The sequence below is a fragment of the Pecten maximus genome, chromosome 6 (genome assembly GCF_902652985.1).
Source record: "Pecten maximus chromosome 6, xPecMax1.1, whole genome shotgun sequence".
In the NCBI taxonomy this organism is placed as follows: domain Eukaryota; kingdom Metazoa; phylum Mollusca; class Bivalvia; order Pectinida; family Pectinidae; genus Pecten; species Pecten maximus.
The window spans coordinates 11,333,680-11,356,781 of NC_047020.1; the positions used below are offsets into that span (position 1 = coordinate 11,333,680).

A 23,102-nucleotide genomic window follows, 5' to 3' on the forward strand; every position below is an offset into this window, starting at 1 on the left:
GTCCGTCTATAGACACTATCAGATGACCCTAGTGGCCAAATAAACATATACAACGTAACTGACATCGTGATGGAACGCGATCGGAAATCGACATTTACCTAGATGTTTGTAATACTCGACATGGTACCCGAATTTAGATAAGGTAAGTACAGATAACTGTTACTTTGACTTCTAGTTAAGGTAAAAACTAGTAATGCTTCAAATACAAAAAGGTGGCATTCTGTACCACACATGATTGTTAGATAAAGATTATCTACACTGTGCGAGTTTATATAGTACATACACTTATATACAATACATGTATTTATATATATACATATCACCTTATAGACGACTTCCACAATGATCATGTCAGGGTATCGGGCCGACCATCACTGCGCCATTGAAACTTTCTTTTAAAGGGACAATTTAGTCAAGTTTGTTTACTTTTTTATCATTTCACAAATTATTTCATGAAAGTGTACTTCAGTTCTCCTTATGAACTATCCTTGGTCATATATTGATACAAGTTTATGTTTTTCGTGCGGTTTTTAATTAATTGTAAGGGGGGTCCTAATCGTATAACCATACGATTAATATGCAAATGAGCAAGTCGTCTCTACACACTATGTATACATGTGTGCAAGCACAGCCCCCGTATCGTGACTGTAATCAACATTGGTTTGCATTTGAAGCTGTTATTTTATATTTTAACTATAGGTTGCGGGTATCGTACCGAACGTAGACAGTGAATGGATAAACAAAATATATGCAGAATTACTGTTAGGCAATGAATATAACATATGTGAGTTTTTCGAACGGTTGCGACAACAATGAAGAAGTTCATACAGTTACGAGCGAGTTTGCCGAGACTTGACCTAGATCGGCCTACGGAGTTATGTTGAGTGCAATATTTTTGTTCTGTACAACTTCCATTATCATAATTCCATTCGTACTTGTTATAAGTATTGCTCTGATTACATCATGGATGAAATAAATCACCTAGATTGGTGTTACCGTTTGTTTGCATTCGTTCACAAATGAAAATACAATCTTTTTCTGCATACGTATCGGCCGTATTAATGCATGTGTGTACACAATTACATGAACACGAATTCCCGTTCGGTGACCATGGAATAAACCTGTGTTTGGTCGATTTGAATTGTCAAAACAATAAATCATTATTAAATCTATCAATTATAATACATGTAACAACTGTTTGCCACGCATGTTGTTAAATCGAAATCCAAAGAAATAAGTATACATCGGATCTACCGTGTCGTCACTTACAACCAACTCTGTTCCCGCCAGAGGGCGCAACAAGTTGCACTATATTTGGAGCATAGCATTATTTGACGTGGGCTTTCCTAAAACTTAAACTGACCAATGGACATTGGCTACGTAGCAGATAACTGTTGAACGCAGATTATTAAGTCTGGGTATATGTTTTATCGATTCTGCTTGAATTAGAAAAAAGCATGCTTGACTAAATTGTCCCTTTAAGAACGCCGATGTGGCGCAGCGGTATAAACTACGGGTATTTTCTGGCTAGGCGATTGGGTGCCGTAGATCGTGAGTTCGAGGCCCGGTCAGGGCACGAGTCAAAAAGTTGTCTTCCTTCGTCATTTGTGTTGCTAAGTTATATATTTATAATATATATGTATATATAATGTAAATTCACCAATATATCTTTGTTTTGTTTTTTGATGTTTTTTTTTTGTTTTTGTTTTATTTATAGAAATAGAACAATAATAGACATGGAACAATTTTGATTAGAATTTGAAAATGTATTCTTAGATTTTCAAAATGGCTTGCTGCGCAAGCGGAGAACGTCTTAGAAAAAATGAAGACTTCAAATTCATTATTATATTCTCTTTTCAGAATCTGAAAAAATAGTGTTATTGGGGTGCTTCTTGTGATGTACATGTACGCATTATTGGAAGTATAGGCAATACATTAATTAAAATGTAATTGTTTTTGTAGTGATGAAAGTTTTTTTCATAAACAACATTTATAAGGTATATAATGAAAACACTATAGAATGAGCGATAGGCGTTTATTATGCATTCAAACCTTTTATGGCATCTTTAAGATAATCAGAGGTACCTCAGATTAATTTCAGGTACAATGATACATCTCCTTGTTATATATCTTTGAGACTATACATGTAGACGTTCTATGGTAGTCCCTGCAGGTAGGGCGTAAGAATTGTACCTGCTGCCCCCATTGCATGATCGTAAGAGGCGACTAAATTTGGGATCTTATCTTTTCTCTACTTTCTGAACAACTTTCTTCTTCCTAATGTCTCCCTGGACAATACCTCACTTTTGGTCTTCAGTTGAGCGTTCGCCCCTGTGAGGAAGGCTTTGGGTTCTGTCCCCTGCCCGAGACATACCGGAGTCGTTAAAAATGGTAGTTGCTACTCCTGCAAAGCGCTCAGCATATTAGGAGTGGGACGACTGGTTCGCCCGTAATCAGTATAATGTGACCGGGTGGGATGTTCTGCTGGGTGTCTTAGGCAGTATGCTTCAGTAAGGTAGCACTATAAATCAGCAAAAGTTCCGACCTATCAAAAGGAGATTTAACACGAACATACCGCAGCCTCCCAAAACACACATACGCACTCACCACACACCATGCATGTCGCACGCACGGGAGGCCGTCCTTAAATGACCTTAGCTGTTAATAGGACGTTAAACAAAATAAACCAAACCAAACCAAAGTTCTATGGAATAGGCCATATCTACATCTCACTGCCCCCTGAATGAGTTCTGAATGACATCCTGTAGTTTATTAATTAACAGGAACAACATGGAAACACCGACGAAGAAGCTTATAGACGATGTCGATTCTTACGGAACATTTCCAGAATATTCTGTTGACGTAAATTCAGATGGTCACGTGATCAATCGAAATGGGAGCGTCAGTCCCCATCTACCTTACGTGAATACGGAGGTATGTAAGATTTTTTTATACATCTCCCCTAATTTACAATTTAAGAGCTATTCACGGTCAGTAATCTCAAAAAATAAAATTTCGAAGAAGATTATCCGAACGTAAGGTATTTTTTGGCATGTTTTATCTTTAATTTTCAGAAACGTGAAATATTTTGCTGCTGTCATATATGTTTACAGGTGTTGGATTTTTTTCCGGTCTCTTTGAATGGATATCCTGATAAAGTTTTGCTACTAATAAAGTCAACCCCGATTTCTTACTACACAAGTCTCGACATTTCAAGTTTATACCAAAACTAAATATTGAAATATATTGCACTATTGCGAACAAAAAATAAAGAACTAAGAACTTGACTAGATCACTTACACTGTGTTGTAAATCCGAAGGTATTAGGCCTTGGCTAGAGAATATGGGTTTTTGAGGTCATGGCTAACGAAGATAAGTTGTATGAGGCCTTGGCTAGCGAAGATGATTTTTAGAAGCTTTAGCTAGCAAAGATAGATTGTCTGCGGCCTTGGCTAATGAAGATGGGTTGTACAAGGCCTTTCCTAACGAAGATGGATGGTATGAGGTCTTCGTTAGCGAATATGGTTTGTATGAGGGCTTGGCAAGGGAATATGGTTTGTAGAAGCTTTGGCAAGCAAAGATAGATTGTCTGCGGCTTTGGCTAACGACGATTGGTGGTATGACGCCATTCCTAACGAAGATAGGTTGTACGAGGCCTTGGCTAGTGGAAATATGTTGTACGAAGCATTGGCTAGCGAAGATGGTTTGTCTGAGGCCTTGGCTAACGAAGACGATTAGTTTAGTTTATTGCCATAGAATGGCAAAGGGATTAGCAGCAAGTTTTACCAACTTATAAACGACTTCTCCCATATCGAAGACGATTTAATTTTGTATGAGGCATTGGCTTGCGAAGATGGTTTGTCTGAGGCATTGGCTTGCGAAGATAGGTTGTATGAGGTCTAAGCTAGTGGAAATATGTTGTATGAAGCATTGACTAGCGAAAATATTAAGTTTTGTACGAGGCATTGCTAGCGAAGATAGGTTATATTGGGCCTTGGCTAGCGAGGATTTGTGATGCGCGAGTAGTTCCATGTCCTATAGGATATTTCTCACTAGTTTACATCCAGACTTCCTCAAATACATGTTCTTACTTATTGTAGTCGACTTGATTGTATCTATTAGCCCTATAGATGATTTATGTTAACGGAAATCTTTAAAAAAAAAAATTAGTCGAGATCGCATCCCATTAGGAACTATTCTGATATATATTCTGTTTCGCTAAGATGGATTGCGGTTCTGTTATCTTCTCTGGTATTTATTTTGGTAAATTGGCATTACCTGTTATTATAAACATATTATTAAGGTTGGTAAGTGTGAATATGCTGCTGCCATGGTCACATATGCCTGATGAAAGTGACCCCGTAGTCACACTAAAAACAATAAACTGATTGTGATATATTAAGGTCAATTCACATTGAATTTGACCTAGATTTACACGACGATCGGGTATTGTTTCGCTCCAGGCAATAATTGTGTCACATGTAAAGCTAAAACCCTTGCTTTAGTTTTAGAACTTCAATATATGCCTAGGGATCAAACCAAAATGACTCCAAAGTATAAAACTTCAACCTCTTATGCCTTTTGCCAGGAGGTTGTATCGGTTAAGACCCACGTTTACAAGCGGAGATGGTATGTGCTGTTGATCTTCTCCCTAGTGGCTGCTGTCCAAGGCGGGTACTGGAACACGTGGGGTCCTATAGCGGCATCTACAGAGGAGGCGTTCGGCTGGGACGACGCCGATATCGCCCTGCTCAGCAACTGGGGACCCATAGCTTACATCATATCAGCCGTATTCTTTGCCTGGGTTATCGACTGTCAAAGGTAAATCACAGCCGTCACTAGTTTGATTTTAAACTGATAATCTTCAGTATGTATTTTTTCTGTTTTCCTCTTTTCACAGATATGACAAAGATATAATTCCTTTTATGTCTTTCAAGACAATAAATATCACAACTGTTTGTCTGGGATCCATGATAATCGTGTTCCTAGTCTTAAATTGTTACTTTTTGCTGTTTGCTAGGTACTTAAATACCCCAGTTATGGAGTCTCGACATAATTGTTTATATCTTTACACAGGTATCAGGATATCTGTGTTGGTAGCGATATTTCTTGTAGCAGCAGGAGCTGGAATCAGGTGTATCACAAGTGAACCGCCCTACGTCAAATGGTAACACCACTGTATTTAACCCATTAAGTACATATCTGCAGCCATTACTAGCAATCTTTATACATTTAGGAGACTATTGGACCACATTTCGCGGTAGCAGACTGGTACGGTATCTCCCGAGTTGGCCATTTCTTCTATGTCTGCTATTTTTAGACATTGGAGAAAATAAGTGTCACGTGCTTCACCAAATACATGTAATTTTTGTTTTCACCGTTTAACTAACATTTCATAATTTTCATTACAACTCTATATTCTGTCTACCTCGTAACATTGAATTGCCTCTTGTAATGAGTTGTCGTTACTAATTAAGGAACTTAAATGTAAATATATCACTTGTGCATTAATTGGAACCAAATATGGCGATAAAAATACAACAAATAACATGAAAATAAAAACGGCATGTTCTCGTAATGTTCTCTCTATATATATGATGGATACTATGGTGTATTCTATTGACATGTACATGTAGATAATCAGCCTACTGATCAATATATAACTACATAGCGGGCCTAACAATACTGGCTTTATGGACATATCTGAAGAATTGTGTGAATCTTTGTCAATGTTCTGTTATCTCCTCTTTATGATGTAATTTGTTTTTTATATTATCGCTAAATAATACCTAATCAAATTTGCATAGTATAGTTCCGAAATGATTGTTGCGATATTTCAAACCGTGTATACTATAGTGGCATTTGTTACGACATATAACTGTGCTCTCAGTGGTCAGGTTTTTAATAATATTATTTTACGGCAACCTGATATGTCTGCGTGTCTTACCAGTTTTTGTTATTTATAGGACAGTTCACACAGGACAATTATTGAATGGTTTAGGAGGCCCAGTTGCCATGGGATTACCTCCAGTGTTGTCGGCCACGTGGTTTCCGCCCCACGAGAGGACAACTGCCACGGCCATTTCCCAAATTCTAAATGGTTTGGGGGTCGGTGTGTCCTTTATCATAGGTAAAGTATTAGGAGGACATTGAAGGCTAGATAATAAGGTTTTATGTTTGGTGTGTCCTGTATCATAGGTAAAGTATTAGGAGGACATTGAAGACTTCATATGTAAATGATAATAACGATTTTGTGTTTGGTGTCTCCTTCATCATAGGTAAAGTGTTAGGAGGACATTGAAGCTAGATATTTTACTGATAATAATAGTTTTGGGTTGGTGTGTCCTTTATCATAGGTAAAGTATAAGGAGGACATTGAAGACTAGATATTTTACTGATGATAATGGTATGGGGGTTGGTGTGTCCTTTATCTTAGGTTATGTACAATGTACTAAGAGGACATTGACGGCTAGTGATGTCACTGATAATGGTTTGGTGTTTGGGACATCTGGTTCCCATGTTGTAGTAACCGGTTGGTTACTGTTCATACTTGTTATACTTGTTCATAATCGTTACTAGTACTAGCCCATGAACATCGTGGAATTTATGAATGACCTTATCTGCAATAAAATGATACTTCACCGATTAATACAATTGATGGTGCCAAAACACGTATGTATTAATATATAAGACCAACGTTTATATTAATATAAGACTGTTTACACAGTAATAAGAGAATGTTTGTAACAATATACATTCTATAGTTTGGTTTGGTTTGGTTTATTTTGTTTAACGTCCTATTAACAGCTAAGGTCATTTAAGGACGGCCTCCCGTGCGTGCGACATGCATGCGTGTGGTGAGTGCGTATGTGTGTTTTGGGAGGCTGTGGTATGTTCGTGTTAAGTCTCCTTGTGATAGGCCGGAACTTTTGCCGATTTATAGTGCTACCTCACTGAAGCATACTGCCGAAGAAACCCAGCAGCACACCCCACCCGGTCACATTATACTGACAACGGGCGAACCAGTCGTCCCACTCCAAATATGCTGAGCGCTAAGCAGGAGTAGCAACTACCATTTTTAAAGACTCTGGTATGTCTCGGCTAGGGGACAGAACCCAAAGCCTTCCTCACAGCGGCGAACGCTCAACTAAAGGCCAAAAGTGAGGCATTGTCAAGGGAGACATTAGAAAGAGAAAGTTTGTCAGAAAGAAGAGAAAAGATAAGATCCCAAATTTAGTCGCCTCTTACGATCATGCAATGGGGGCAGCAGGTACAATTCTTACGCCCTACCTGCAGGGCAGACATTGTGTCGTTAGCGCTGCATTAAGAATTAGATTAGATCATAAAATTGATGTTCACTCTGCTGTTACATTGATCATTACTGTTTATCCAGGACCGTATCTTGTTCCGGACAAACCACCAGACAACACCAACTCATCGCTTCACAACAATAGGTAAATCTGTTTGATACTAGGTGTGGGTTAAATGCATCCAAAATGTACGGTTAGATTGTATATGACCTAGGCCATGCACAATGATAGCCTGAACTAAAAATACAGGTAAAATATAACGTGACATTGTGATTTCTATGATTCAGAAATAGGTCACTATGATCCATTTTTGCGTTGTGTGTTATCACAGAATATGTAAATGTAAGAGATTTAAGATTTGTGTTTTCAATAATTCAGGTTTTGCTTTTATTTTTTTTTTTTTTAATTTTTGTTATTTATTTATTTATATATTTATTTATTTTTTTGAAAACAGTCGCCTTTAGGTCCAAAATATGCGCCATACCTCTTTCAATGCAATACAAAATTGTACCGGTCATGAAAATATCTTCATAAGACATTTTCATAAATCTAATTGATCAATATTTTTTGTTGCCTTACACAGCTATTCTACTACTACCAGACCAAACACGACGGACATATCAGCTCGTGTCACAAACGAACGAAGTGAAATAATGTTTCTGTTATACATAGGTAGTACCTACTTACATTATTGTTTGCTGGATTTAACCATCATTCGGTCAATCACTTGAGCACATATCTAATGAAAGTAAAAGTAATGTTATATAATGTTTAACTCGATCTTTTAAAATCACGTATTTTGAAGAATGCTAATTTGTGTAGCATTTGCCTCTATACTACACAATGATAGTTCTAGTTTTCTAAATAATTTAGTATTCTAAATAATGTATTTTGTAGAATTTGGATTCGCAGCGTTCATATTTCTCCTGTCACTTGTGTACTTTCCTGATAAACCACTACTACCTCCATGTCCAACGGCATCCATCGAGAGGCTCGAGTTCAAGAAAGGGCTGTCACAGTTACTCAGGTAACCAGCATAAGAACTTTGTCAGGTCAATCATTGTGGAACCTAAAATACAATTGTATATATTTGAAAAATACAAGAATCATTATATTACAAATAGTAATGCATAGCGCGTACAACAAATCAGAAAGATTTCATCAGGCATTCTCTTTGGACTGCACCATGCATCTGAAGGGCATTCCTGTTGTTGCTTCTTATAAGCTGAGAGTAAAGGAGATAGTATACATGTTCTCAATTGACATAAGAACATTGATGCCAAATTCGGTCAGAATATCGTTCATAAAATTTGGTCTTAGAATGTTGTTGTTTGTACAAACGGAACAGAGATGAACAGTAACGATGTCAAACTTTGTCAGCAGTGTGGACATAGATTACCGACGAAATCTTTTGGTAGTGCCGACAGGGAATAAAGGGAGTAGGTGGTTTGAATGGTTTAATCCTGTTTCTCCCAAAACTGAAAATCTAGGTAAAAATTTTTTGGGAGAAACAGGATTTGTTTACACAGGGGTCTAATTATTTAGTAAACACAGAAGGTAATTATCTCTCTCATTCATTTATTGCAATATCCAGGTAAATACAGGTAAATACAGGTAGATAGGTGATAGAACTACAAAAATGTCAATTTAATGTTATACTTTGAGATATGAAATTACATATTATTTCCTTGACAAAATCATATATATGTGAATATACATGTATATTTCAAACATATTCTAAACTTTAAAAAGTTAAAAATAATGTATTACACACATATATGTACTTTTTACTGGTGATATGATACTTATACAATGGATAACTAATAAGCACTATATTATCTTCAAAATACAATATAATAAGCACCATATATATATTCATTTACATTACACATGAACACTATTTATATCATAAATAAACCAATAGTTTATTTTATCTGTATAATATTTGTACTGTATAACAAAAGTTGAATTTATAGCAAGGATGATTCATTGTTAACAGAACTTTATGTAACTACATATATGTAGTACTTGTATGTTATTTTTCACTCCATATGTAATCAATATGTTGCTCGGTCGCCATAGTTGATGTAGTCGATGTCGCCGTTGTAGTGGTCTGTCAGCTGCCCAGTCCTGTGTCTGTATAGTTTGGGTACTTCTTCGTCGTAGATGCCGGGTATGGGTTTGAGTTCCTTCCTACACCTCTTCTTGATGTTGTTCATTTTCTTCTGAACTTCCCCCTGGAAATGGTTAGGTGGATGGTTGTGTTGATGACCGAATTTTACAGGAATATCCTTGGTAGTGTCAGAGACATATATACAGATATATATATGTCTCTGGTAGTGTTGATGGTTGCTGGGCAGTCTTTATCACAGCATCTCCAGTAGGTAGTGTCTCTGTAGTTGTTCTTCACCATGTACCCGGTATCCAACCTGGAGTAGAGTCCTACCACCATACTCTTCTGAGGTTGAACGAATAGCTTAATTGGTACAGATAAAATCTCTCCTGAATTATAGTGACACCTTTCCTGAAGTTGATAATTTATAATATGGGGATACATATAAAAATAAGTCAATTATATAAAAAATGTAAAAATTAATTTAGCATCTTATTAAATTGCACGTTTTATTTTTAAATTCAAACCATTTATGAATATATGGATAAATCTAAAAGAAGTTATTTATAATCACTTCAATAAATTTATTATAAATTATATACATATTTTTTCATTTATTTATTTCTTATTAAATTCCAAGTTTATTTTAAAATCCAAACCATCTATGAATATATGGATAAATCTAAAAGAAGTCAATTATAATCACTTCTATAAATTTATCATAAATAAACATGTATACATTTCATAACTTTTTATTTTTATCTATTTATTTCTTATTAAATTACACGTTTTATTTTTAAATATAAACCATCTGTGAATATATGGATAAATCTTTTATTTTATTTATTTGTCAACTGATAAATTCAGTAATAGACACCTTAATTTACCTGTACAGGTAACGGGAACTTTGATTTACCTGTACAGGTAGCAGTTAACTTAACTGTTAAAACAACACTCCCCCTATATTGTTCACATAAGTTTTTGGGAGAAACAGGATATATATTTTTCAGTTTTGGGAGAAACAGGATGACACCGTTTGAATGTCGGATAGAGATTCCACAGCAAGCCACATTATCTATGAAATGCTGATCTTTCCGAAAAATGTCAAGTCTTGATCTTTTGCCATACTTCCTTGAGGGACGAATTTTCGTAAAACCATATACATGTAGTGGATTTCACTATGCGTTTCCATTCAAGCTTTGACAGAAATCTATATGATCAAAGATATGTCTCCAAGTAAGAAACAAGATTGTATCTCCGGAGCAATTTTGCTATGTTTGGGAAGTACTTAAGTATCATGTAGCATGATTAATTTTGGAATTTCAAGCAGGCACTTCAATATATGAATACTTCCGAAAAGTTAAAATCTGCTTCGGCAAATACGATTGTCCCATTGCAATTATTTTTTTGAAGAAACTGCAGTTTTCTCTGATCCATTTCTGCAGAGATTCCGAAAAGGTCATGCAGAGACTCGGCGACATCCGAACATTTACGTCGTGGTAAACCAAGTATCAGTTAAACGACGTGCAATCCTGGAAATGTCATTAACAGTAAGATGGACCCAATGTTAGCATCATTAAAATAGGCGGTAAGACGACTGTCTTGTAAAGATATACTTTAACGATTTGACTTCTTGACGATGACGGAGGAACTATACCGACCATAGAATGTAAGGTTCTTCTACCTCTTCTACCTTCTACCTCACATGCGTTAACAACGCGTTCGGTGTTAGTCAATTTAGACGAAATAAGTGTACCCAGGTGGGTTTGAGTGTAGGAGCTCCCAAGGATAGATGGTCCTAGTGTCCATGTTTCATTCGGATTCTTTGCAATATAGTTACCAATTACCAAATTTTTACACTTCGAATCATTTAACTCAATCTTCCGTTTTACTCTGTGTTCCTGGCAAAAATTCAACATGTTTTTTTAGCGAACACGATGAAGTGCTGACAAGGGTAATGTCATCTGCCAATGTTGGATTTCCAGAGTTTACTTTATGGATAAAGGCACCATGTTTACTTTTTCCTAAGCAATCGAGTAGGTTGTCAATTAACGTTTAATAGAGGAATGTAGATAAAATACCCACTTGCGTTACTCCGGATTCGACGGGAAACCATAAAAAAGGGAAAATAAAGTATATGTAATGTATTCTATTTAGCACTAACTTCATCGCAAAATGTTTTCAAGCATATCACCGTAGCTGTATTATTTAGGGAAAAACTCTATCGTATTTTGAAAATCTTGGATGGTTTCCTTTTTTTAAATCCTGTTCGCACTGCTTAGGTTTCTACGCCATTGTTCATCACGTTATTTTGACGACATTTCGTGTTTGTCAGTATGATTGATATTAATAACAAACGCCATACGGACTTGTGGAGGTACACCACCGCGAACTGTTAGTTGTTTTGGTTTTTTTTTTTTTTTTATTCGTGGAAGACGTGGATCTACTACAGGGGTAACAAGTTTATATTTGGTTTCGCCAACATGATACAGCAGGCATAATCTTTTCCCGTTCCTGCACGTGTTCACGAGGATATACAGTACTGTAACGATTGTTTTACTGTCATTATAAATAATTATAAACCTATGTAATCTTCTTACAGGAATTTTAAATTTTGGATGGTATGTCTAACATACGGAGTGTCACTGGGAGTGTTCAACTGTTGGCAGAGTGTTCTGGACGTCAACTTAAAACCGCATGGCATATCTGAGGTAAGGCTGACGTTTATATCAATATATGTATGACTATTATCAATATATCCCTAAATAAATCATAACTTAGGGTTATTTTGTCAATTTCCTTTGAGATTCGTTACTGTGTCAGACTTTAATAGATTGCTTTTATCTCAGTTTTGATATTTCAGAACGAGGCAGGATGGCTTGGGTTTTACGGGACATTAGCAGCATCACTGACGTGTGTTATTGTAGCGAGGTGGGTTTTTAATCGAGCATGCACAGTATTAGGGGAAATTTTATCTATATATATTTTTTAGAAAAGCAGGCAAATGCTACTTTATTTCCAGAACAAACATAGGAATTTTAGTTGTCAACGATACTGTTGTATTAATGTAACCATGGTTAATACTTGCGGCAATATACCGCTCGGCTAAAGAGATCTTCTCTTAGGAAAACAGATAATTGGTAAACGTCTTCAAATGAAAGGCCTCGATTCAGCTTGGTCATGCTGCAGCTTTTCTTGAAGTACAAAATAGAACGACATGTATCTTATTTATCAGTAGAAGAGAACAGTCCTACGTGAAATCACTAAATGAAGTCTTCCGTACGTGCTGCATTTGACTCTAGGTGAAAATAGAATGCTCATGTATGTAGTACGCTTCTATTTCACATAACTATTGATAGCACTCACACTTGTCATTTCATCAACCCATTCGATCACCTTGAAAATAGTAGTCATCTTCATCAATGAATTTATCAAGCCTTCTTTCCCGAAAAGAAACTGTCCTAAATCCGAAAACTGTTAATACAATGGAGCTGATACACTTACTAACTAATATACTCGCATTATCTATCAATGCCCTAGACATGTTTTACAAGGAAAATCAAACCCAAGATATATATAACTAGGTGTCTTACAAACCATCTCCCTGGTAAACCGTTCACAAGCCAAGAAACAGGTCTACGACTGACTCTCGGAATGAATGGTATAGTTACATATAGTTACATAGGTGTAAGTGATTGGGTTTAAGACTAATTTTATCAATTATTGTTCCAATGAAAAGTTATACATTCACATCACTACACAAAATATTTGTATTTACAGATTTTCTGACGTTTTTACCAAGCACATGCGTCTGTTCCTTGTGATCCTATACGTAGGTGGCGCTCTGGCCATGGCCTGGTTCACCATCATCGTCAATGGCTACATACCAAACTCCACAAGTCAGTATGTGGTATACAAAATATACAATAAATAAATTACATCGGTATAGCTCCACTCCTCAAACCATCGGTTGAAATCAGGATGTACCGATATATAATTTTCTTTTAAGTTGATAACAATATATTATCAAACGACCATATAGGGAAAATGAATTATGAACTGAATGTTGAATTGTGTTAATGTCAATGTCACGATTTAAAGAATTATAAATGACATTTATCGCATGTCCGTCATGACGTCACAAGGATATTGTAGGATAAATATAGCATCAGGCTGTCTGTAGTAATTAGCGTATGCTATCTTATATCGAATTGGGATCTGAATTACAAGACACAAAACTGTGTAGGGAATATTATTACTTTAGTAAGATTGACAAATTGTTCCATATATACAAATGTATAGGGACCGGTCGCGAACAATAACTATCTCTCATTCTGATTATAATGTAAGTCAGAATTATATTTTGTACTGTGATTTAATTGACCATTGTAGCGTCTTTGTACGTATCAATCATCCTTGGGACACTCCTCCTGAACGCTTCGCCACCACTTTACTATGAAATGGCATGCGAGATCACCTACCCTGTGGCCGAAGGCATTACAAACCTCTGGCTGACCATGATGAACAATGTTGGAGGTCTGATTTTTCTGTTAGTGCAGATGGTTCCCAATATAGGTAAGATGGTACGCGCATGTATCAAAAATACAATAATATCGTATGAATTCACGGGCTGTATAGTCTCCATTGTGCTGCAAGGGAGACAACTCATGTTACCACTGACTCAAGCTTCAGATTTTACATGTAATAGCGTTTCAGATCTACTGTTATCATATTACGGATTGTGTCCTTTTGTCCTGGTTATTGATCTCTTTATCATCACCTTCCCTTGTCTGATAACGACTGGCGACTTTTTGTGCCCATTTTCATTTCGAACTTCTTATTGTCGTTTTTATCTAATTATATCACAGTAATTTTACCATCACAATCAACTCTTTCTAATGTTCCTTGTGTTGCAATTTTGACAGGTACAAGTTGGGAGAACTGGTGTGTGATCGGAGCTGTGGTGGTATGTATACCTGTGTTGTGTACTATGGACGAACGCTACAACAGGCTAGAAGTGGACGAAAGATCAGGCAAGGACTAACAGATGTGGGAAAACGTCTACATACGGGTTATTAGAGGACATCACTCACTATCATTACGTCGTCCGAACCCCAGCTAACGAACAGACATTGTTAACTATGATCGGTCAGTGTACCACATCTCAATGTGCCATATAACAGGCCTATTTTCTAATTATTGAACGACTTTTATGAAGCCCTGTAAAGGAGTATAGAGCGTGTGTACTGTAGGACACCCTACAGTGTGTTTCCTATCACACCGTCTCAGTAGTCAATACGCTCTGGAGTTCAATATAATACAAATAGAATTTACACTGTTTGCAAAATGTCCATACATCATGTTTGACACATACGATGTATGGTGTGTAGAGTTATATTGCTTGATGCATAGAATGATAACATTTCTGTTTGTTTTCTGACACGGGGGTAACTTTAAACCTATTTGAATATAGTTTTGAGTATTGTTATTAATTAAATTACTATTCTTGTTATCGTATTAACATTATATTTGAGAACTCTAATTAAGTTTAGAATTAATTGATTCGCACATTAAAATGTACAAACTATCATTAAGGTATTCGTTAATATTTTTTCTTCAACATGCTGTAAATATAACATTATTATTATTTCAGTAAGTTTAGCATTGAATTGAAGTGTACAAAACGTCACCAGTTTGTGTAGTCGATGTTTAATCAATACCATTCAACCCACCATCTTTAAAAACAGTAGTTATATGTGTCTATATTTCTATACTGCTTTCTATCAGTCTCTTTCTCTTGGTTAATATGATATTTATAGGAAAAACATATTGGCCCCTATTCCTTCTCTATCAACGTTGATATAGTAGGAGTAGGGACTAATATTTGTTCCATATGGATACTTACCAGATGCAGTCGCCTGTGCCTTAACGTATCAATCGTTTACATTGATGTTGATGAAACATCATTACCTTCCTCAGATCCTTGTGTTGTGACAAGTTGAAATAACATAAAATTGTAATGTTGGTACTTATGTAACATACTCAACTCTGATTGATATTGCTGTCTAATTGCAAATTTTGGAAAAATGAAAATCACAGATGTGTAATTTCCTTGGCAAACCACTATGGTTTAGAAAATCTGCTGAGATTACAAACATGCCAACAGTCATATAATTCTACATCAAAATCGATAAAACGAGGGAGAGAATAAAATATATAATCAATCCATGTGTTACGGAAGAGTACGCATCTTCTGCTTCAACGACGATGCCTGCCATACAAATCTAGGTCAAATTCGGGTTTAGTTACATCATCAAAAAGGAAATTAGAGTGGCGAATCAGGTATTGTGTGGCACCTGTACAATACATAGGACCGGTGGGAAGTCCGTCAAGACCTTGGATACCTGGAAAGTCCTTCACGACCTTGGATACCTGATAAGTCCTTCAAGACCTTGGATACCTGAGAAGGCATTCAAGACCTTGGACACCCGAGAAGTCATTCAATACCTTGGATACCTGATAAGTCCTTCAAGACCTTGGATACCTGATAAGTCCTTCAAGACCTTGGATACCTGGAAAATCCTTCAAGACCTTGGATACCTGATAAGTCCTTCAAGACCTTGGATACCTGGAAAATCCTTCAAGACCTTGGATACCTGATAAGTCCTTCAAGACCTTGGATACCTGATAAGTCCTTCTAGACCTTGGATACCTGGAAAGTCCGTCAAGACCTTGGATACCTGGAAAGTCCTTCAAGACCGTGGATACCGGGAAAGTCCTTCAAGACCTTGGATACCTGATAAGTCCTTCAAGACCTTGGATACCTGATAAGTCCTTCTAGACCTTGGATACCTGGAAAGTCCGTCAAGACCGTGGATACCTGGAAAGTCCTTCAAGACCGTGGATACCGGAAAAGTCCTTCAAGACCTTGGATACCTGGAAAGTCCTTCAAGACCGTGGATACCGGGAAAGTCCTTCAAGACCGTAGATACCCATTGTATGTGCTTGTTGCTTTCCAAACTTACATTATCTCAATTCCGTCAATTGATTGTGGTAAAACATCGTTGATTTGACTAGGTTCTGGTATAGTTTATTATGTCGTATTCAGTAACACCTGATCTGGTTCCTGGTTAAGTAACGTAAACCATCTCATCAATGTTTTATTAGATTGATATAATATTTATTAAAGTAATGTATCTTCATAATGTACACAATAGTTCGGACAGACCTGACTATTCATAACCTGCATTATCTATCCGATAAGATATTTAATAATCACTTATTGAGTAGATCATGTAAACATGTAGTCAACAACACACTGGTGTAAGATAACAGCGTGTGTTTAAACGTATCTCCGGAATTTGGGTTTATTATTATAATTATATTTAGATTTAGATCCATAATATACCGTGTATTAATGATATACATATACATGTGATACATTATATACGAATTGTGTTCATGAGGTGGTTGTTTACGACGTCCCCGTGACGATGACCATGCAGTAACAATCGACGTGATCCTCTATTATTCACAATTTGCTAAAAATAAATTCCTATTTGATTGTCGATGTCATAAAAGATTCCTAACTAGAACGATATGTTATGTTATGTCTTAGTCTTAATCACGAGGACAATTCTCCTTCAAAATGGCTAATACAATAATAAATAACGCTCTGGGTGTATTGTGGAAATCTAGGTATGATCTTAGTAAGACAGCAAACTATTTTGAAATATATGTAAGAAAGCTAGCTATGTAAGGAATGTTGTTATATGTAGGACACCAAACTTTATAGAATGTTGATATATGTAGGACAGCAAACTATATAGAATGTTGATATATGTAGGACAGCAAACTATATAGAATGTTGATATATGTAGGACAGCAAACTATATAGAATGTTGATATATGTAGGACACCAAAATATATATAATGTTGTTATATGTAGGACAGCAAACTATATAGAATGTTGTAATACGTAGGACAGCAAACTATATAGAATGTTGATATATGTAGGACACCAAAATATATATAATGTTGTTATATGTAGGACAGCAAACTTTATAGAATGTTGATATATGTAGGACAGCAAACTATATAGAATGTTGTTATATGTAGGACAGCAAACTATATAGAATGTTGATATATGTATGACAGCAAACTATATAGAATGTTGATATATGTAGGACAGCAAACTATATAGAATGTTGATATATTTAGGACAGCAAACTTTATAGAATGTTGATATATGTAGGACAGCAAACTATATAGAATGTTGATATATGTAGGACAGCAAACAATAAAGAATGTTGATATATGTAGGACAGCAAACTTTATAGAATGCTGATATATGTAGGACAGCAAACTATATAGAATGTTGATATATGTAGGACAGCAAACTATATAGAATGTTGTTATATGTAAGACAGCAAACTATATAGAATGTTGATATATGTAGGACAGCAAACTATATATAATGTTGTTATATGTAGGACAGCAAACAATAAAGAATGTTGATATATGTAGGACAGCAAACTTTATAGAATGTTAATATATGTAGGACAGCAAACTATAAAGAATGTTGATATATGTAGGACAGCAAACTATATAGAATGTTGTTATATGTAAGACAGTAAACTATATAGAATGTTGATATATGTAGGACAGCAAACTATATATAATGTTGTTATATGTAGGACAGCAAACTATATAGAATGTTGTTATATGTAGGACAGCAAACTATATAGAATGTTGATATATGTAGGACAGCAAACTATATAGAATGTTGATATATGTAGGACAGCAAACTATATAGAATGTTGATATATGTAGGACAGCAAACTATATAGAATATTGATATATGTAGGACAGCAAACTATATAGAATGTTGTTATATGTAAGACAGCAAACTATACAGAATGTTGATATATGTAGGACAGCAAACTATATAGAATGTTGATATATGTAGGACAGCAAACTTTATAGAATGTTGATATATGTAGGACAGCAAACAATAAAGAATGTTGATATATGTAGGACACCAAACTTTATAGAATGTTGATATATGTAGGACAGCAAACTATATAGAATGTTGATATATGTAGGACAGCAAACTATATAGAATGTTGATATATGTCAGACACCAAACTATATAGAATGTTGATATATGTAGGACAGCAAACTATATAGAATGTTGATATATGTCAGACACCAAACTATATATAATGTTGATATATGTAGGACATCAAACTATATAGAATGTTGATATATGTAGGACAGCAAACTACATAGAATGTTGTTATATGTAGGACAGCAAACTATATAGAATGTTGATATATGTAGGACAGCAAACTGTATAGAATGTTGTTATATGTAGGACAACAAACTATATAGAATGTTGATATATGTAGGACAGCAAACTATATAGAATGTTATTATATGTAGGACAGCAAACTTTATATAATGTTGATATATGTAGGACAGCAAACTACTAGTATATAGAATGTTGATATATGTAAGACAGCAAACTGTATAGAATGTTGATATATGTAGGACAGCAAACTATATAGAATGTTGATATATGGGGGACAACAAACTATATAGAATGTTGATATATGTAGGACAGCAAACTATATATAATGTTGATATATGTAGGACATCAAACTATATAGAATGTTGATATATGTAGGACAGCAAACTATATAGAATGTTGATATATGTAGGACAGCAAACTATATAGAATGTTGATATATGTAAGACAGCAAACTTTATAGAATGTTGATATATGTAGGACAGCAAACTATATAGAATGTTGATATATGGGGGACAACAAACTATATAGAATGTTGATATATGTAGGACAGCAAACTATATATAATGTTGATATATGTAGGACATCAAACTATATAGAATGTTGATATATGTAGGACAGCAAACTATATAGAATGTTGATATATGGGGGACAGCAAACTATATAGAATGTTGATATATGTAAGACAGCAAACTTTATAGAATGTTGATATATGTAAGACAGCAAACTATATAGAATGTTGATATATGTAAGACAGCAAACTATATAGAATGTTGATATATGGGGGACAGAAAACTATATAGAATGTTGATATATGTAAGACAGCAAACTATATAGAATGTTGATATATGTAAGACAGCAAACTATATAGAATGTTGATATATGGGGGACAGCAAACTATATAGAATGTTATATGTAGGACAGCAAACTATATAGAATGTTGATATATGTAGGACAACAAACTATATAGAATGTTATTATATGTAGGACAGCAAACTTTATATAATGTTGATATATGTAGGACAGCAAACTATATAGAATGTTGATATATGTAAGACAGCAAACTGTATAGAATGTTGATATATGTAGGACAGCAAACTATATAGAATGTTGATATATAGGGGACAACAAACTATATAGAATGTTGATATATGTAGGACAGCAAACTATATAGAATGTTGATATATGTAGGACAGCAAACTGTATAGAATGTTGATATATGTAAGACAGCAAACTATATAGAATGTTGATATATGGGGGACAGCAAACTATATAGAATGTTGTTATATGTAGGACAGCAAACTATATAGAATGTTGATATATGTAGGACAGCAAACTATATAGAATGTTGATATATGTAGGACAGAAAACTATATAGAATGTTGTTATATGTAGGACAGCAAACTATATAAAATGTTGATATATGTAGGACAGCAAACTATATAGAATGTTGATATATGTAGGACAGCAAACTATATAGAATGTTGATATATGTAGGACAGCAAACTGTATAGAATATTGATATATGTAGGACAGCAAACTATATAGAATGTTGATATATGTAGGACAGCAAACTGTATAGAATGTTGATATATGTAAGACAGCAAACTATATAGAATGTTGATATATGTAGGACAGCAAACTATATATAATGTTGATATATGTAGGACAGCAAACTATATAGAATGTTATATGTAGGACAGCAAACTATATAGAATGTTGATATATGTAGGACAGTAAACTATATAGAATGTTATTATATGTAGGACAGTAAACTATATATAATGTTATATGTAGGACAGCAAACTATATATAATGTTATATGTGGGACAGCAAACTATATAGAATGTTGTTATATGTAAGACAGCAAACTATATATAATGTTATATGTAGGACAGCAAACTATATATAATGTTATATGTAGGACAGCAAACTATATATAATGTTATATGTGGGACAGCAAACTATATAGAATGTTGATATATGTAGGACAGCAAACTACATAGAATGTTGATATATGTAGGACAGCAAACTATATAGAATTTTGATATATGTAAGACAGCAAACTATATAGAATGTTGATATATGTAGGACAGCAAACTATATAGAATGTTGTTATATGTAGGACAGCAAACTATATAGAATGTTGATATATGTAGGACAGCAAACTATATAGAATGTTGATATATGTAGGACAGCAAACTATATAGAATTTTGATATATGTAAGACAGCAAACTATATAGAATGTTGATATATGTAGGACAGCAAACTATATAGAATGTTGTTATATGTAGGACAGCAAACTATATAGAATGTTGTTATATGTAGGACAGCAAACTTTATAGAATGCTGATATATGTAGGACAGCAAACAATAAAGAATGTTGATATATGTAGGACAGCAAACTTTATAGAATGTTGATATATGTAGGACAGCAAACTATATAGAATGTTATATGTAGGACAGCAAACTATATAGAATGTTGATATATGTAGGACAACAAACTATATAGAATGTTATTATATGTAGGACAGCAAACTTTATATAATGTTGATATATGTAGGACAGCAAACTATATAGAATGTTGATATATGTAGGACAGCAAACTTTATATAATGTTGATATATGTAGGACAGCAAACTATATAGAATGTTGTTATATGTAGGACAGCAAACTATATAGAATGTTGATATATGGGGGACAGCAAACTATGTAGAATGTTGATATATGAAGGACAGCAAACTATATAGAATGTTGATATATGTAGGACAGCAAACTGTATAGAATGTTGATATATGTAGGACAGCAAACTATATAGAATGTTGATATATGTAGGACAGCAAACTGTATAGAATGTTGATATATGTAAGACAGCAAACTATATAGAATGTTGATATATGTAGGACAGCAAACTATATAGAATGTTGATATATGTAGGACAGCAAACTATATAGAATGTTGATATGTGTAGGACAACAGACTATATAGAATGTTGATATATGTAGGACAGCAAACTTTATAGAATGTTGATATATGTAGGACAGCAAACAATAAAGAATGTTGATATATGTAGGACAGCAAACTTTATAGAATGTTGATATATGTAGGACAGCAAACTATATAGAATGTTATATGTAGGACAGCAAACTATATAGAATGTTGATATATGTAGGACAGCAAACTATATAGAATGTTGATATATGTAGGACAACAAACTATATAGAATGTTATTATATGTAGGACAGCAAACTTTATATAATGTTGATATATGTAGGACAGCAAACTATATAGAATGTTATATGTAGGACAGCAAACTATATAGAATGTTGTTATATGTAAGACAGCAAACTATATAGAATGTTGATATATGTAGGACAGCAAACTATATAGAATGTTGATATATGTAGGACAGCAAACTATATAGAATGTTGTTATATGTAGGACAGCAAACTATATAGAATGTTGATATATGTAGGACAGCAAACTATATAGAATGTTGATATATGTAGGACAACAAACTATATAGAATGTTGTTATATGTAGGACAGCAAACTATATAGAATCTTGTTATATGAAGGACAGCAAACTATATAGAATGTTGATATATGTATGACAGCAAATTATATAGAATGTTGTTATATGTAGGACAGTAAACTATATAGAATGTTGATATATGTAGGACACCAAACTATATAGAATGTTGATATATGTAGGACACCAAACTATATAGAATGTTGTTATATGAAGGACAGTAAACTATATAGAATGTTGTTATATGAAGGACAGCAAACTATATAGAATGTTGTTATATGTAGGACAGCAAACTGTATAGAATGTTGTTATATGTAGGACAGCAAACTATATAGAATGTTGATATATGTAGGACAGCAAACTATATAGAATGTTGATATATGTAGGACCGCAAATTATATATAACGTTGATATGTGTAGGACAGCAAACTATACAGAATGTTGATATATGTAGGACAACAAACTTTATAGAATGTTGATGTATGTAGGACAGGAAACTATATATAATGTTGGTATATGTAGGACAGCAAACTATATAGAATGTTGATATATGTAGGACAACAAACTATATAGAATGTTGATATATGTAGGACAGCAAACTATATATAATGTTGTTATATGTAGGACAGCAAACTATATAGAATGTTGATACATGTAGGACAGCAAACTATATAGAATGTTGTTATATGTAGGACAGCAAACTATATAGAATGTTGATATATGTGGGACAGCAATCTATATATAATGTTGATATATGTAGGACAGCAAACTATATAGAATGTTATATGTAGGACAGCAAACTATATAGAATGTTATATGTAGGACATCAAACTATAT

The 23,102-nt window shown here is 34.4% G+C and overlaps 1 protein-coding gene across 1 annotated transcript; it reads left to right on the forward strand.

Annotated features, from left to right (window-relative positions):
- Window positions 1-36: 36 nt before the first annotated feature.
- Window positions 37-15,013, forward strand: LOC117330035 (solute carrier family 49 member 4-like). Its single transcript, XM_033888254.1, has 13 exons — window positions 37-142; window positions 2,784-2,934; window positions 4,589-4,821; window positions 5,021-5,167; window positions 5,967-6,130; window positions 7,394-7,454; window positions 7,894-7,982; window positions 8,208-8,337; window positions 12,026-12,134; window positions 12,287-12,354; window positions 13,204-13,322; window positions 13,816-13,998; window positions 14,349-15,013. Exons 2-13 carry the CDS (start codon window positions 2,791-2,793, stop codon window positions 14,465-14,467), a joined length of 1,566 nt encoding a protein of 521 aa, XP_033744145.1. The 5' UTR covers window positions 37-142; window positions 2,784-2,790; the 3' UTR covers window positions 14,468-15,013.
- The last annotated feature ends 8,089 nt before the right edge of the window (window positions 15,014-23,102 follow it).

Excerpts from the sequence above, each read along its gene's own strand:
- LOC117330035 (XM_033888254.1), top strand. The coding sequence starts at position 2,791 with ATGGAAACACCGACGAAGAAGCTTATAGACGATGTCGATTCTTACGGA. Across the intron at positions 8,338-12,025 it reads GGGCTGTCACAGTTACTCAG|GAATTTTAAATTTTGGATGG; the intron begins GTAACCAGCATA and ends ATCTTCTTACAG. Across the intron at positions 12,135-12,286 it reads AACCGCATGGCATATCTGAG|AACGAGGCAGGATGGCTTGG; the intron begins GTAAGGCTGACG and ends TTGATATTTCAG.